The sequence below is a fragment of the Cervus canadensis genome, chromosome 25 (genome assembly GCF_019320065.1).
Source record: "Cervus canadensis isolate Bull #8, Minnesota chromosome 25, ASM1932006v1, whole genome shotgun sequence".
NCBI lineage: Eukaryota > Metazoa > Chordata > Mammalia > Artiodactyla > Cervidae > Cervus > Cervus canadensis.
Genome location: NC_057410.1, coordinates 27486860 through 27503129, shown reverse-complemented (window position 1 = coordinate 27503129; position 16270 = coordinate 27486860). Strand labels below are relative to the sequence as shown.

General features: G+C 41.6%; 1 protein-coding gene across 1 annotated transcript in view; it reads right to left on the bottom strand.

Moving 5' to 3' along the window:
* SLC4A8 (solute carrier family 4 member 8) overlaps window positions 1-16270 on the bottom strand; it is an 80248-nt gene that overhangs the window by 47316 nt on the left and 16662 nt on the right. Inside the window, exons 3-6 of the mRNA XM_043447147.1 lie at window positions 6549-6695; window positions 5592-5727; window positions 3809-3969; window positions 1087-1275 (exon numbers count right to left, since the gene is read on the bottom strand). Coding sequence (XP_043303082.1) covers window positions 1087-1275; window positions 3809-3969; window positions 5592-5727; window positions 6549-6695 — 633 coding nt within the window. The remainder of the gene's footprint in view (window positions 1-1086; window positions 1276-3808; window positions 3970-5591; window positions 5728-6548; window positions 6696-16270) is intronic.

The following is a 16270-nucleotide window of genomic DNA, read 5'->3' as shown; positions in this document are numbered from 1 at the left end:
AGCTGAAATTCATCAGATGTTTACAACCCACCACACACCTGGCTCAGGGCTTTACATGGATTAACTTACTGAAGCCTCACAACAGACTGATGGAGTAGATCTTATCATTATCCTTACTCTACAAAGTGGGCTTACAGAGGTTTAGGAGGTTGTCCAAGATCTTTGCAAGAGGTGAAGCCAGAATCTCAAGCCTGGAAATCTAACTCAAGAGTCTACACTACTGCATTTTGCCTCCCTAATCTAAGACATTTGTTTACTTCTAAAAAGCTCCAGTTGACCTTCTCTGGAGCCAAATTATCCCCAGTGTGTATATCTCCCTGTCTCGCTGATCCTGCTGACTATACCAACTATCTTGCTGTATCTCACTGTGTACACTCTTTGTTGAGCCCAGGGTAGGCAAGGTGCGAGCAGGGAAGCTGGAAGAAAACTCAAGGAGTTGTAGGAACTGCAAACACATTTATTCTCTCCTGAATGGCACAGCAGCCATAGCAATGGACATGCTACATTCCCTCCTCTCGTGGTTGACCCAGCAGACACAGCCTTAACACAGCCTCACCACCACAATGCAGCCATAACGTAGCACCCTGCAGCACAGTCAACTCTCTCTCTGGCATGCCAAGTGAAGCTTATATATACTTACAGAACAAAAGTAGGCTGCAGGCAAGCGAGTATCTTGGAATATGCATCTGCAGTGCTATAAGTGATCTCAGCTGATACATAATCATTATTATAAAACATGGGGCAAAGTGAAGAGGGCAAGGGTTGAGAGAGCCTGACCAGGCCATCTTGGCTAATTTGATCTTTCCCTACACTCCCCAAGTCACATCAGCTCTGAGGCCATTCTGGGGCACAAACCTTACCCGTGAGGTCCACTGAAATGTATCTGAGGCATGCATCCTTAGTGCCACAAGAGATGATGGTCGCCAGTCCCAGCCACCCATCTTGCCAATCCTCAAAAAGGACTATGTGAGCATGAAAGCATATTAGAGAAATGCTGTTCCTACCCTCTAGTAACTCAGCATCTCCAACTAGTGCCTAAATGTCTTATTAATCTAAAGAGAAAGCAGTTACTCCTAATAATCTTACCATGTTTATCCATTGAATGTGGATCAGACTGTTTCCTGCCAACCTCAGCAAAGGAGCGAACAATGGGGATGAGGTTATTTCTCTTCTTTTCATTCTGATGATGATGCTTTTTGAGAAGGGCTTCCCGGACTTTAACCCTCATGCTGTCATTCAGGTCACTGAACAGCTCCTGCTGGTCCAGGATCAGGTCTGGAAGGCAGGTGCTAACATGAACACTCAAACTGATGGTCAATGATTCCAAAGAAGGAACGGTCAGGTGAGGTGAGGGATACGGAGTTGGGGGAAGCAGTTCTACCAGGGTCACTGAGGTTACAGTCTCTGTATCAGCGCCTGAAAGAGCTAACTGCTGATAGCAGCTGTGACACATTACACGGTATTCATGTAACAAATCATTATTTTTATAAATGGAAACTACTGAGCACTTAACATGTGCCAGGAACTACACTCTGAACTTTTTACATAATGATCTAATCTGATCCTTATAAAACCTCTGAAAAGTAGGTGGCATTATAACAATTTTTACAGATCAGGAAACTGAGGCCCCAAAATTACAAAATCCCCATGATCTCACATCTAGTGAGTTGCAGAGATGGGATTCAAATCCCAGACTGTCTGACTCAAATGTCCACATTATTGCCATTCTGTTCTATCATTTGCCAAAGTTCCTCTAGGTTCTCTTCCTCTGAGATTTTAACATTGCTGTGATTGTCAAGAGAAACTATAACTGTAGAAGGCCACATGGCTGTTTGAAGGTAGAATCCATAAAAATAATTTGTAATTGATTAAGCCCTTCAGACAATTAATACCAAGCATCAATCTTGACCTGCCAAGTCCAGCAGAACTGAGGGGGAAAAAAATCCTAACACCTGCTACTGAAAGGCAGCTGGCACAGAAGTTAACAGCATGTGTTCTAGAGCTAAACGTCCACATCTCTCCCACCCACTTCTACCACTTTCTGTGTGATAACCTCCCTGTACCTCAGTTTCCTCATCTGTAACATGAAGCTAATATGATCCTTAGAAGATTGTTTTGAAAAATTAATGAGATATATAAAGTGCTGATTCACTACAAGTGAGACCATTTACCTACCCTTATCACTAACATGAATACCTCAGGTCCCTAATGTGAAGGACCAGAGCTGTTTTACTTAAACCCTACACATCCACCCCCTGCCACCGCCTCCCAAACTCCAACCTATTCTCAACTCCAGCTCCATCCATGACTATCCAAGTGTTAGAAGCAATAAATAAAAGAAAATCTATTTCAAATACTCAAGCCAAAGATCCAAATTTCTCTCTCTTTAACTTTTAGATTGATTGGTTCCTTGTCCCACAATATAAACATGCTTCAGGATACTTCATCTTGGGAAAGAAAAAACTGAAGAAGAACGTCCATCCCAGGTGTCCCTTTATCTGTTGCCTTCCCTTTCTCACACATGCACTCGCTCTCTATTTCTTCTCAAAAGAAAAATTTCTCACCTGCTGCAATGTGGCTGCCTTAATGAAACTGCTTTTGATAAAATCATCAACAACCTTCCAGTTGCTAAATCTGGTGGATGCTTCTAGTTCTTACTTCATCGGACCTCTCTGCAGCATCTGACACTGATGCACCGAACTCCTCTCTTCTTTTGTTGTGGGTTGAATGGCTCCCCTTCAAAAGATGCTGTGTACTATATACTAACTCCCCAGAACACATGAGCATGATCTCATTTGTAAAGAGAGTCTTCACATATGTAACTAAGGTGCTAACACAAGATCCCATCGGTGCTGACCTCTCCCCAGGTCCCCATGTGATCCCAGACAGGCAGAATTACTTGGATACTTGTAATGAAGAAAAGTTGGAAGAAACTTAAAAATCTGTCCAACCAAACAGAGACAAGCCGAGGAAAAGCCTTACACGCACCCAGGTGTTTCTCAAACCCCATTCCCCAAACACAATAACTTACACTCACCTGTACTAGGAAACTCCATCAGACATCTCCCCTTCACATCATGCTGAAGAAGTGGGGGGTCCTTTGGCTCAATTTCATACATGTTTTTCCTAGTTGCCATATTAAAAAATCTTTCTTTCACTTGAACCCACTTTTCTCTGCAGAGCTCCCAGTCACACTTATTACCAAACTAGAGCTTGGCTGTTGCACTTATTTTAGCTGCCCTATGGCTATTTTCCTCACTAGGACTTCCCTGATGACTCAGATGGTAAAGAATCTGCCTGTGATGCAGGAGACATGGGTCCAATCCCTGGGTTGGGAAGATCCCCTGGAGAAGGAAATGGCAACCCACTCCAGTATTCTTGCCTGGAGAATTCCATGCACAGAGGAGCCTGGTGGGCTACAGTCCATGAGGTTGCAAAGAGCTGGACACAACTAAGCTTCTAACACACACACACACACACACACACATATTTTTCCCACTAGGAGGTGAGCTCCTTGAGAGCAGAAACTGTACTGTATCCTGTGCCTAGTACATAGTCAAGCACAGACAGAAAATAAATGTTTGCTAAACAAACAGGCAAATGGAAAACCACACGCCTTGTCATTTGCATCCCAGAACAAGCCTGTGCAATAGGCAGGGAAGTTTCTTAGTTTGAAACCCATCCTAGAGCTGAAGGTGCTGAGGTCAGGAAGGTAAGTGACTTGCCCAAGCACAAACAGCCACTTTCTTCTTTCTTTCCTCCACACCACACCACAAACGATCCTCTGCTTTCGCTCCCCTAACCTTACCTGAGATTTCTTCTATGCTATTTGCACGCATATCCAGAAGGACCGTTCCATTAATAAGACAGCTTCTTAACTCAAAGAGACTGTGCAGTGAAAGAGTTGCCACATAAGGCTTGCTCCATCGTTCTCCCCCATCCTCAACATCTTCTTCAAACTTCAGCCACCTGAAAGCATGACAAAGAGATGCCAAAGACAGAAAATGAAGAATTTTCAGGAGAGGGTTTCTAATGTAGGTCACAAAGAAAGGTACCTGAATAATCATACTGAACCCTGTAATCTAGTCTATATGTTCAGCATGCATTGGCACATGAAATAAGTAGGTTACAAACCACTGCAAAATTGAGTATAGCTTGATTCCATTTTTATTAAAGGAAAATCTTAAAATACAACACACACATATATAAGACACCAAATGTTACATTACTCATTATCTCTGGGGTATTAATTTTTATTTTTGCTTATCCTGATTTTCTCATTTTGTATAGTGAGCATGCATTACTTGTACAACTAAAAAAACAGACTAATCTATATCATTTGGATATACTGACAAATCACATTAATAAAATGATCATATTTTTCTTTTTTAAAAGGTCTTTGTGACCTTCAGAAGTTTGAAAAGACAGGATGTTAAGGCTAATTGCCTTCTTGCTTGGTATCAAGTTAATTGGTTTGTTTAATCCTCTGCTTCCCTGGTGGCTCAGAGGTTAAAGCGTCTGCCCGCAATGCGGGAGACCTGGGTTTGATCCCTGGGTCGGGAGGATCCCCTGGAGAAGGAAATGGCAACCCACTCCAGTATTCTTGCCTGGAGAATCCCATGGACTGAGGAGCCTGGTGGGCTACAGTCCCCAGGGTCGCGAAGAGTCGGACACAACTGAGCGACTTCACTTCACTTCACTTCACTCATTGAACACATCTACGGATATAGCAGGTATTCAGGAAGAGCTATTTCAATGAGACCTTGAGCCATGCTTTGCTGATTATCCACCTCATCCTCTTCCCCGAGGCTCAGGCATGCTGGCTTTGTATCACCCAGAAGGCTCACTTGTCAGTTACTAGAGGAACCCTAGACATGGGCTTGGTTCATCTGAGAGTTATTCTTGGGTTTGAGCCTTAGACAAGCGTACTCACTCTCCAATCGAGGGAAGCCTACCGTCAGGCTGGCTATTTTCCCAGAGGTCTCTATGAAGTTGGATTGTCCCATAAGATGTCTCAAAAATTCCGGAATCTCCAGTGAATTAAACCTCAAATGATTGGGATTTCCCTGGTGGTCCAGAGGCTAAGACTTCACGCTCCTAATGCAGGTGGCCTGGGTTTGATCCCTGGTTGGGGAACTAGTTCCTATGTGCTGCAAATAAGAGCTCCCATGGTGTGACTAAGACCTGGCACAGCCAAATAAATTAAAGAATTTAAAAAAAAAATTATGCTATGGCTCACCCACAGGAAAAGGCTATGTCTGCTGGGCTAGGTTTAGGCCAAGGTGGCCCCCTCAGACATCTTCTAAGTCAGACATACAATATTAAGAGCCCAGGAACAAGTGAGATAGGACCCCCCGTTCCACATTACTGTCACCAATCCCCAGCTCAAGGTCAACTGGAACAGGTGTTACCACAGACATGACAAAGAGGCCAACATCAAGATTTCCTATGCAAGACCCTAGAACATCAGTGCCCATGTCAGTCATCACGTCTACCATGAAGAAATAAAAGGCAGGCAGATCTGTCACTCACGGAAAGGTACACATTTGCCTGCCCCAGCAAACCTTAACCCAGGCTATTCAGGACCTCACCTGGCTGTCTCCTTCCATTCAGCATCTTCTCCCTCTTTCAGACAGATCTCATCCAGCTCCGTGAAGAGGTCATGAGGCACATGTTCTTCATCCTCCTCAGTGCCAAGAATGAACTGAACACGCTGAGATGGTGTGTCTGGAAAGGCAGCCACAGAGAAAGGTCTGCTCCCAACCTCCACTTGGGACAGAAATAGCATCCTGCCACACTCAGTGCACCTGGGGGGCTTCCAGCTTGTGAAACATATAAAGACAATCCTGAATTCAGATCAAAAAGATTCCTTTATTCCCAGAATTTAAAAAAAAACAAAACTATTCTTTGGAGTTTCCCTGACAGCTCCGTTGGTAAGGAATCCACCTGGAATGCAGGAGACCCTGGTTCAATTTCTGGGTTGGGAAGATCCACTGGAGAAAGGATAGGCTACCCACTCCAGTATTCTTGGGCTTCCCTGGTGGCTCAGCTGGTAAAGAATCTGCCTGCAATGCGGGAGACCTGGGTTCGATCTCTGGGTTGGGAAGATCCCCTGCAGAAGGGAAAGGCTACCCACTCCAGTATTCCGGCCTGGAGAATTCCACGGACTCTATAGTCCATGGGGTTGCAAAGAGTCGGACACAACTGAGCAACTTTCACTTTCACTTTCATGCTTCGGAAGCAGTTTCATGAAAAGAAAAAAATTAAGTAAGACCACTTGAAGAAAACCCATAAGAAACTAGAAATCTGATGAATTTGATCAAAAGGAATAGCTAATTCTCCAGCAAATGATTTCACCTTCTATGGCATTGATTTGGGGGGCCTGAATGGTGAAGTTTTCAGGCAGATACTTTTGATTCTCAGAGACATTTCTTCTTCTTTGAAGCAAGCAGGAAAGGCTACCTGCTGGATGTCCATTCCACATCCCCTCAGTCTCATGGGGCCTCCCAGCTGAGGACACCCACCCGCCCGCCCTCCCAAGGTGTTACCGTGGGCCAGGGCCTCTGGGCCTTCCTCCCCCTGGCTGGCTCCCTTGCCCCGTGCTCTTCTCCGGTGCTTCTGACCATGCGTTCGGTGGTGCCGATGGCTCTGCCGGCCCAGTGGCATCCGGACCCCCACATACAGAGTCCTGTGGCCTGAAAAGAAGCGGAAGGTCTGAAGAGAGAACTCCTTTAAGAAAAGGAGGCTAGTGTATTTAAGAGGGGAGAAGAAAAAGAAAAAGTTACAACTCTGTAATGACAAAACTTCCAAAGACCTCCAGGACTGAATCTGTAGAGATGGGCAAGTTGAAGGTCTCCATTCTGTTCATGGCTCCAAACCTCACAGGAGGGTTGTGAAGATCAAAGGAAATTATGTGTGCGAACATGATTTGCAAACTATAGGGACAAAAACAAAAGCTAGTAGTTGCCACTACAAGACAATTTGAGCACTTGATAAAACGTGATATGGTCACACCAGGACACCTATAGCAAGTCTTGGCACGGAAGTCATTTGGGAAAATGATTAAGTGCTCAAGTCAACCTGCCTGGGTCCAAAACTTGATTTCACCATTCACTTGCCATGTGACCTGAACAAGTTATCTAATCTCTCTGTGACTGTCTTTAACAAGGAATATTGAAGCTTATTCTTTAAACTCAGAAGATTTTTGTGAGCAGTAAATAAGATAATGTATGTAAAATGCTTAACACAATGCCTGGAATCAATTTTAGCAGCCAGTACATTCTAGGATCAGTTTCCATTTTATTTTTTCTGTGCTGGAGAATACACCATCTAGAATAGCAGTGAGAGGCTAGTTATAAATCATAAGGGGTATAAGGCTGGGAGCATAAAGGAGAGATATTACATATTTTACAAAAAGAGAAGAATACAAGAAAATAAGTGATCCCATAGCATTCCTCTCTAGTTCCTCCTTTCTACTCTCCCATCCCACCCATAAACCTTATTTTGTTCTGTTCCTGACTTCCAGGCCTCTCTCATCTCCACCTGATTCCCCTGGCCTTCCTGCCCAGCCTGGGGCCCAGAACCAGCAACTGTAAGGATGCTATGCCTGACACACGGGGCTGTGACCTTGCCCCATTTCTGCCCAGTTACTGCTGGTTGACTCTTGATCTCAGGCTGCCTCTGCACATCTTCTCCCACAGGAGCTTTTGTCACTGTCTTCACATCCACAAGCTTACCCACACTTCCTCCCTCTGAGCAGGTGACCTCACTTCATGCGGTACTGAAAAGACAGGTTCTGTCCTGTGAACTCCCACATTCTCAGCCTGGCTCACTTTCCTCCCCCAGCCCCCCCTCTTTGCAGGTTAATGAGTATCACCTCCCATCCTGCTGGGTTGTTATCCTCAGTCCCTCCTTTCCATCCATCCCTTCCCTGGGCTTCTCAAGTCTCTCTTAACCTAATAAAGAAATGTTACTGCCACCATATGATCCAACAATTCTACTCCTGGGTATATATATTAAAAAAAAACCACAAAACACTCATTTGAAAAGAAACATGTGTCCCAATGTTCATAGCAGCATTATTTACAATTACCAAGGTATGGAAGCAACCTAAGTGTCCATCATATGAGGAATGGATAAAGATGACGTGGTGTATGTACATACAATGGAATACTACTCAGCCATAAACAAGAATGGCATTTTGCCATTTGCAGCAATATGGATGAACTTGGAGAGCATTATGCGAAGTGAAACGAGCTAGAGAAAGACAAATACTATACAATACTTCTATGTGGAATCTAAAAAATACAACAAACTAGTGAATAAAACAAAAAAGAAGCAGGCTCACAGATATAAAGAACAAACAAGTAGTTACCAGTGGGGGTGGTGGGAGGGAAGCAATATAGGAGTAGGGGGGAAAGGGGTTATTATGGGATTATATGGAATCATGTGTGTGAAAGTTTTGAAAACTGTAAAGCACTATAGAATTTAAAGATTCTTTCATTCAATAAAAATAAAGTTTTAAAATAAAAATAAATTAAAAAAAGAAATGTTCCCATTAAAGTGCTACTCTTCCAAGTTCCTCCATCAGGTCATGTTCAAGAACAGTCTATTGATCTAGCTCCCTTTCCTCACCATCTCCTTGCTCCATAGCCTCTGCATGTGGCTGCTCTCCACTGATTGCCTTCATTAGGGACACTAAAGTCCACTAAACCACTACGTCTATCATATTATGTCTCTCTCAACTCAATTCAAAAGACTTCCTGGAGAGCCCACCAGGCTCCAGACATCATCCCAATCTCTAATGACTTCCTCCCCATGGTGGTCTGGGCTCCCCAACACTTGTACCACTGCCTTCCCTGGCTCACTTGCACTCCTCTGACTGCCTCTCCAGCCCTTCCACAATCCACTGAAGGAAGGTTCTCCAGGTTTCTGTCCCTTTCTTCTCTCTTTTTAGTGATATTTACTCTCTGACTTCAAAGTTTCCTTCCACAAATGACCCACAAATGTTTATCTCTGGTAAGTCAACATGTTCCAAAGCAAACTCACTGTCCTCCATCTCAAATCAGGCTCATACTCATTTCTTATATTTTTCTGTCCATGGCATCACCATTCTCTCAACTTTCCAGGCTGGAAACCTCAGTGTTACCTTGTATTTCCACCTTGACCCTCAGCACTCCATCCCACAGATTATGATCATCCACAGATTAGATCAAGTCTTTTCTCCTCCCATTTTGACAACAGCAGGGGCCTCCTTCCTGTCTCCCCTACCAATTCAATCCTACAAACAAGCCCTCCTGAAGCACTGCTCTGATCCTGGCTCACTCCCACAATCAGGACCCTTATGCTCCAGCACGCAGGGGCCCCAGCCTCCTTTCTAATCTTTTCTTCCTCTAGAACAAATTATACATTCAGTAGGGAAAGAAAGGGAAAGCTCTCTAAAAGAACTGAGTGATCAGCTCAAGAAAAATCAAAATGGAAATTCCATATATGCCCACAATGAATAAATGTTCTTGGGGAAAAAATCTAGAGATATATACCTTCTGCATCTACCCCAACAACAGAACAGCCTGGTTTTGACTCTTGTCTCCTTCTCATGGCCTCAGCTGATGCTCCTACCCTCACCTCACACTGGTTTCCATCTATACCAAACTGCTATTCCAAAAATGTGCCAATGCCTTCCAGACGCTGACTTGGCTCACTCCTTCAAGACTCATTGCAAATACATCTTCCTCCTTGGTATTTTTGCTGATCCCCTCGATCAGATGTGCCTGCCTCCTTCCTGTACATCCCCAAAGTCCTTGGCTAGCATTCCCTTATGTACTTATCTCGTGTCTTGCATTAAAGTTAGGTATCTATCAGTTTTTCTCCCACTATTCATCTGCAAGCTCCTCAAAGTCCCAGGGTAGGGCTTCTCTGGTGGCTCAGTGGTAAAAAAATCTGCCTACCAATGCAGGGGACATGGGTTCAATCCCTGGGTCAGGAAGATCTCGCATGCCTCAGAGCAACTAGATCATGTGCCACAACTATTGAGCCTATGCTCTATAGCCCAGGAACTGCAACTACTGAAGCCTGTGCCTATGCTCCACAACAAGAGAAGCCACTGCAACGAGAAGCTTGCACACAGCAGCTAGAGAGCAGCCCCCAGTCACCACTACCAGAGAAAAGCCCATGCAGGACAGCCAAAAATTAATCAATCAACCAATAAAAAAGTCCCACATTATGGGTGTCCCAGGCTTCCCCAGTGGTACTGTGGTAAAGAACATGCCTGCCAATGCAAGAGACATATGAAACATGGATTCAGTCCCTGGGTCAGGAAGATCCCCTGGAGGAGGGCATGGCAACCCAATCCCATGGACAAAGGAGGCTGGCGGGCTATAGTCCATAAGGTCACAAAGAGTTGGACACAACTAGCGACTTAGCATGCAGAAAGAACAGAGAGAAAGAAAGGACCTGAGAAAATATATGAAGAGATAATAGTTGAAAATGTCCCTGAATGGGAAAGAAAAAGTCAACCAAGACCAGGAAGCGCAGAGAAGAGTCCCAGGCAGGATAAATCCAAGGAGGAATATATCGAGACGCATGGTAATAAAACTGACAAAAATTAAAAACAAAGATAAAATATTAAAAGCAACAAGGGAAAAATGACAAATAACATACAAGGGAACTGTGGGATGTTTCAAAAGAACAGCATGTATACTATCTATGGTGAAACAGATCACCAGCCCAGGTGTGATGCATGAGACAAGTGCTCGGGCCTGGTACACTGGGAAGACCCAGAGGAATCGGGTGGAGAGGGAGGTGGGAGGGGGGATCGGGATGGGGAATAAGTGTAAATCTATGGCTGATTCATATCAATGTATGACAAAACCCACTGAAATGTTGTGAAGTAATTAGCCTCCAACTAATAAAAAAATTAAAAAAAAAAAAAAAAGAACATACAAGGGAACTCTCATAAGGCTATTAGCTGATTTCTCAACAGAAACTCTACAAGCCAGAAGGGAATGGCATGATGTATTAAAGTGATGAAAGAGAAGAACCTACAACCAAGAATACTCTACCCAGCAAGACTCTCACTCAGATTTGATGGAGAAATCAAAAGCTTTCCAGACAAGCAAAAGTTAAGAGAATTCAGCACCACCAAACCAGCTTTACAACATATGCTAAAGGAACTTCTCTAGGCAGGAAACACAAGAGAAAGAAAAGACCTACAGAAAATAAACCCAAAACAATTAAGAAATTGGTAATAGGATCACACATTAATAATTACCTTAAATGTAAATGAATTAAATGCACCAACCAAAAGACATAAACTGGCTGGGTGGATGAAAACGTGTCCATGCATGCACTTTCACTTACCACATCACGCTGCTTAACCCCTCAAATTGTATGTAATTATTTTATATTGTTAGGTTAATCATGTTTCCATTATGACTTGCAATTATAATTATCTTTTATCTGACTATTGTGAAAACTGATAAACATCTTTTACTATTGTGATTATGTAACTATTATTCACAATACTGTTTAATCATGATTGGTCAACAGAAAATAATAGAATTCTATATCACTAATGCTACCATTTAAAAGAAAAACCTGTAATCACTTTTTAAAATCCAGATGCATATCAGAATTATCTTGGAATTTTTTGAAGAATACAAATAACCAGGTATTGCTTTTTTTCTCCAAAGTTCCAGATGCGTTTCTAATGAGCAGCCATATTTAAAAACAACTGGACTCCAATGTTCATCACAGCACTGTTTACAGTAGCTAGGACATAGAAGCAATCTAGATGTCCATCGGCAGACGAATGGATAAGAAAGCTGTGGTACATATACACAATGGAATATTACTCAGCTATTAAAAAGAATGCATTTGAATCAGTTTTAATGAGGTGGATGAAACTGGAACCTATTATACAGAGTGAAGTAGGTCAGAAAGAAAAACACCAATACAGTATATTAACGCATATATATGGAATTTAAAAAGATGGTAACGATGACCCTATATGTGAGACAGCAAAAGAGACACAGATATAAAGAACAGACTTTTGGACTTTGTGGGAGAAGGCGAGGATAGGATGATTTGAGAGAATAGCATTGCAACATGTACATTACCATATGTGAAACAGATCACCAGTCCAAGTTCAATGCATGAAACAGGGCACTCAAAGCCGGGGTACTGGGACAACCCTAAGGGATGGGATGGGGAGGGAGGTGGGAGAGGGGTTCAGGATGGGGGACACATGTACACCCATGGCTGATTCATGTCAATGTATGGCAGAAACCACTATAATATTGTAAAGTAATTAGCCTCCAACTAAAATAAATTAATTAAATTTTAAAAAGAAGAAAAAAAACAACTGGACTATATGATTATCTTTCATTTTTGTCTATATTGTTTTACTTTTTCTATTTCATATTCATTCAGTGTCCCCACTTCATTTAGTTTGTTTTCCAATTTCTCCATCTCTTCTTTTTTTTTAATGTTCTCTCTCAAATCTTTATCAAATGTAATAGAAAATCTTTTGTATATATACATATATAGTATGTATAATACATATATTTTAGAAAACTTGGGAATTTTTTCCTAGCTAAAAAATTTATGACATTTTGATTCCACTCGTTTGACTTAGTATGAATAGAATGCTAGATTTCTAACTTATATTCACTCAAAACTTGATATAGTTCCAAGTATTTTGGCATCTAGTATTACTGCTAAAAGTCTAGAAAACTTTTTATCTTAGTGATCTTTTTAAAAAAATTTGAATGAAGCTTGAAACTGCTAATCCAATTCTGAGAATATAAAGAAATACTATGTGTTAAAAAACAGGAAATTAACATGTGACACAGTATTATTAACTAAAGTATAGATTTTGTTCAAATTTCAAAAAAAATTTATGCTAGTGTCCATTATTTGTTTTCATAACTTATTCAAGACTCCACATTGTATTTGATTGTATTGAACAGCTTCAGCAGCATGCAACAAATTCTGGTAAATTCTCTTTTCATTTTTATTCTATTACAAATATTTACTATTTCCTTGTTATGGCTCCTTAGATACACTCATCATTTAAAAGTAGACATATAATTTCCAAATACATGGTATTTTAAAAGTATCTTTGATGTTAATTTCTCATTTTGATATTAATTTCTCTTTTAAATGTTTTCTTCTCTGCAATCACCCTCTATGTTTTTCCAGTCTTCTAACTGTATTGAACCTTTCAATGACTAAGTCAAAGATCTCTGGTAAATGTAACACTGCACCTGAAAATATGTGGGTTATTTTCAAATATCTTTTTTTTCTTTTCCAACATAAACATTTTATTGAAAAAAATATTAAGTAATTTACAAATTCCTCTGTTCCTCTCTGAAATGAGAGGAACAGTACATCTCCACTTGCCAAGACCGGTGACCCCAGCATAGCAACTGAAACCATCTGTAAACAAGGCTTGTGGTTGCTTTCCCTTCTCCAACTGACAATAGAGAACTTGCCATAAGGGCACAGGTATTAGTAAAAGCATAAGCAAGCCGGAGAGTGAACAATGGCTCCTACTTACCCCTCTTCCTTGAGATACCACTGGCACGAGTTCCAGGGAAGAAAGTTCCCTGTGGCCTGACTTTGGCCAGGCCGCAGGAATCACCACTGGTTGGAGTCAGACAGCTGAGGTGACCTGGTATCTTATGTTAGGATACTATTTTCAAATATCTCTTGATATTGATCTCTAACATACTTCCACAGTGATAAGAGAACAGACTCTGTATTATTTTATTACCTTTATGCCATCAAATTTTTGCACTTGGTTTTATGTCCCTGATATGTTCCAGTAGTCTCTCATAGTTTATAGTCTATGGGAATTTGAATAGAATTTGTATCCTACTGTTGTGTGGAAATTGTATAAATCTTAATTACGTTGAAATGGTTCGCAGTGCTTTTCAGGTCTACTCTCTCCTTCTACTTCTCTGCATATTGATTCTATTAACTTTTGAGAGTTTGATATTGAAACTCCAAGTAAAAATCTTAATTTATCTACTAAAATAATAATTATAATATATAGTGGAACTATAGGTAACCTTGTTCTATATTGTCTAAGTCTACTATAAATGTGTTATCATATTTTCATAATTTAAAAAATTTTAAAAAGCAAAAAAAGAAATAAAGTCCCAGATCAGACCTTCTTCCTCTCAGAATTCCTTATATAACAAAACACAGTATCTGAAAAGGGCCACAAAAGGAACATGCAACCAAAGTGAATGTGCTTCGAGTGGATGAAATACTCACCAGGGCATGAGATGATTGAGAAGGTCCTAACCAACCTAGGAATGGAAAGCTCAATCCAGGAAGAGTTCCTATATACGGGACTTTTGCAAAGAGTTACTAAGGAAGATTTTTCCTCTAAGAAGTATTTTTGGTCCAATCAGTTCCCATAAATATTAGCCAGCCACAGCACGTGCTTTTGAAAACACCAGAGAGACAGGCAAAAATGAAAACAAAACCCAGCAGTGGTCAGAGCTAAGAACAAACAAATGGCTATCAGAAAACCAGACATCAGTTTCTAGGCTGGAGACTCAGTAACAGGGACTCAGATATTCTGAGTGAAATCAGAAACAATGACAAACAAATGGACACTGGGAAACGAATGCAGCAGCAACAAAGTCCAGTCCATCTAATGGGATTCTGCCAGGGACTTCACTAAACCTAAACTAATCCCGTGGTCACTTCACTGGCCTCTCAACTGCTCTCCTACCTACACAGTCTTCGTCCCCCTCATCTACCTACTTAGCCAATTCCGCCTTTTTCCCAGTCTTTCTTCCAGTTATTGTCAAACCTACTCTCTAGGGACTGTGTGCAAATACAAGTATTCATTTAATAAAACTTACTAGGAGATGTCATTGTAGAGTTTACTTTTTAAATAAGTATGTACACACATACAGAGAGCAATCATTAGTGAACTGGAACTGAATCTTGCAGAGCATGATAGGAGCGAGCCCACCCTGCGGATGGAGTCTGGGCTGTCGGAAGCTGAGTGCATGCTGAGTGCGCTGTTCATGGAGCATGCGCACAAAGCACAGACCGCCTTAGCACACTGATGGGTGCCCTATTTTCTGGGCTCCAGGTTGAGTCAAAGTCAGTTATGGCAGGGAACGTATAACATGTGGAGCACTTGCAAGCCCCCCTTTTTTCCCAACTTATAACTAAGGCCAAATGGCTCTTACCTCTGTTAAAAACTTATTAGAAGGTACCAAACTCACTCTAGGATTCATTAGTCTAGTAGCTAATCAGGAACAATGATCTGCCAGAAAAGATGGAAAAAGCCATTTCTCTCAATAAAGCCACTGCTCTATGTTCCTCTGGGACTGGGAGAGTCCACTGAAGAAATCATGCACTATTGCTCTTTTTGAGTTTCTCTTTGGAAATTTGTCCTAATGTTTGCTTTTAACTCTTCATATATATATATATATATATATATATATATATATATATATATATATATAAGCAAAGGCTTCCCAGGTGGCACAGTGGTAAAAAAAAAAAAAAAAATCTGCCTGCCAATGCAGGAGACACAAGAGACATGTGCTCTATCCCTGGGTCAGGAAGATCCCCTGGAGGAGGAAATGGCAACCCACTCCAGTATTCTTTTCAAGAATAGTCCATGGACAGAGGAGTCTGGTGGGCTACAGTCCTAGAGTCGCAAAGAGTCAGACACAACTGAGCACACATACAATGTAACGGTTTAGTGCACCTTCTCCTGCTGATGGAGTTAATTTATGCAAAAAAAGAAAAAAACAACCCTCACGTTTACAAAAGTCTCTAACAATGTCCAGAGATTACATTTCAGAAGTAGTTCTGAACATGGTTTATGTTAGGTGGTGTCAAGGGCGTAGAACAAAGGGGAAGGAAGACCCAGAGATTTATCTGCAGCCACAGAACCTTGTAGCATGGCGAACTAGAATACAATTAGAACAGTTTACTTGTCTTCCATCACAGCAGAACTGATTTTATTCCGTGTCTTCTAGAGACAGCACCTGCCTAAGCACAGCCTTACTGAGCTATGGGATGCCCTGGGAGCCCACAGCATGGTCAATCCTATAGCATATTACAACTTCCTCTTCTCTCCAGAGTTACTCAAGAACCATATCAGGCCTGAGGAGTAGGCACTATTTGTCCTCCATTTGCCTATAGTGCTTTTTTCTAAAGTGCCAATGTAAATAAGATTCTCATTTTCAAAATGGTCTATGTGTAAATGACTGTTTCCTTGCACACTATCTCC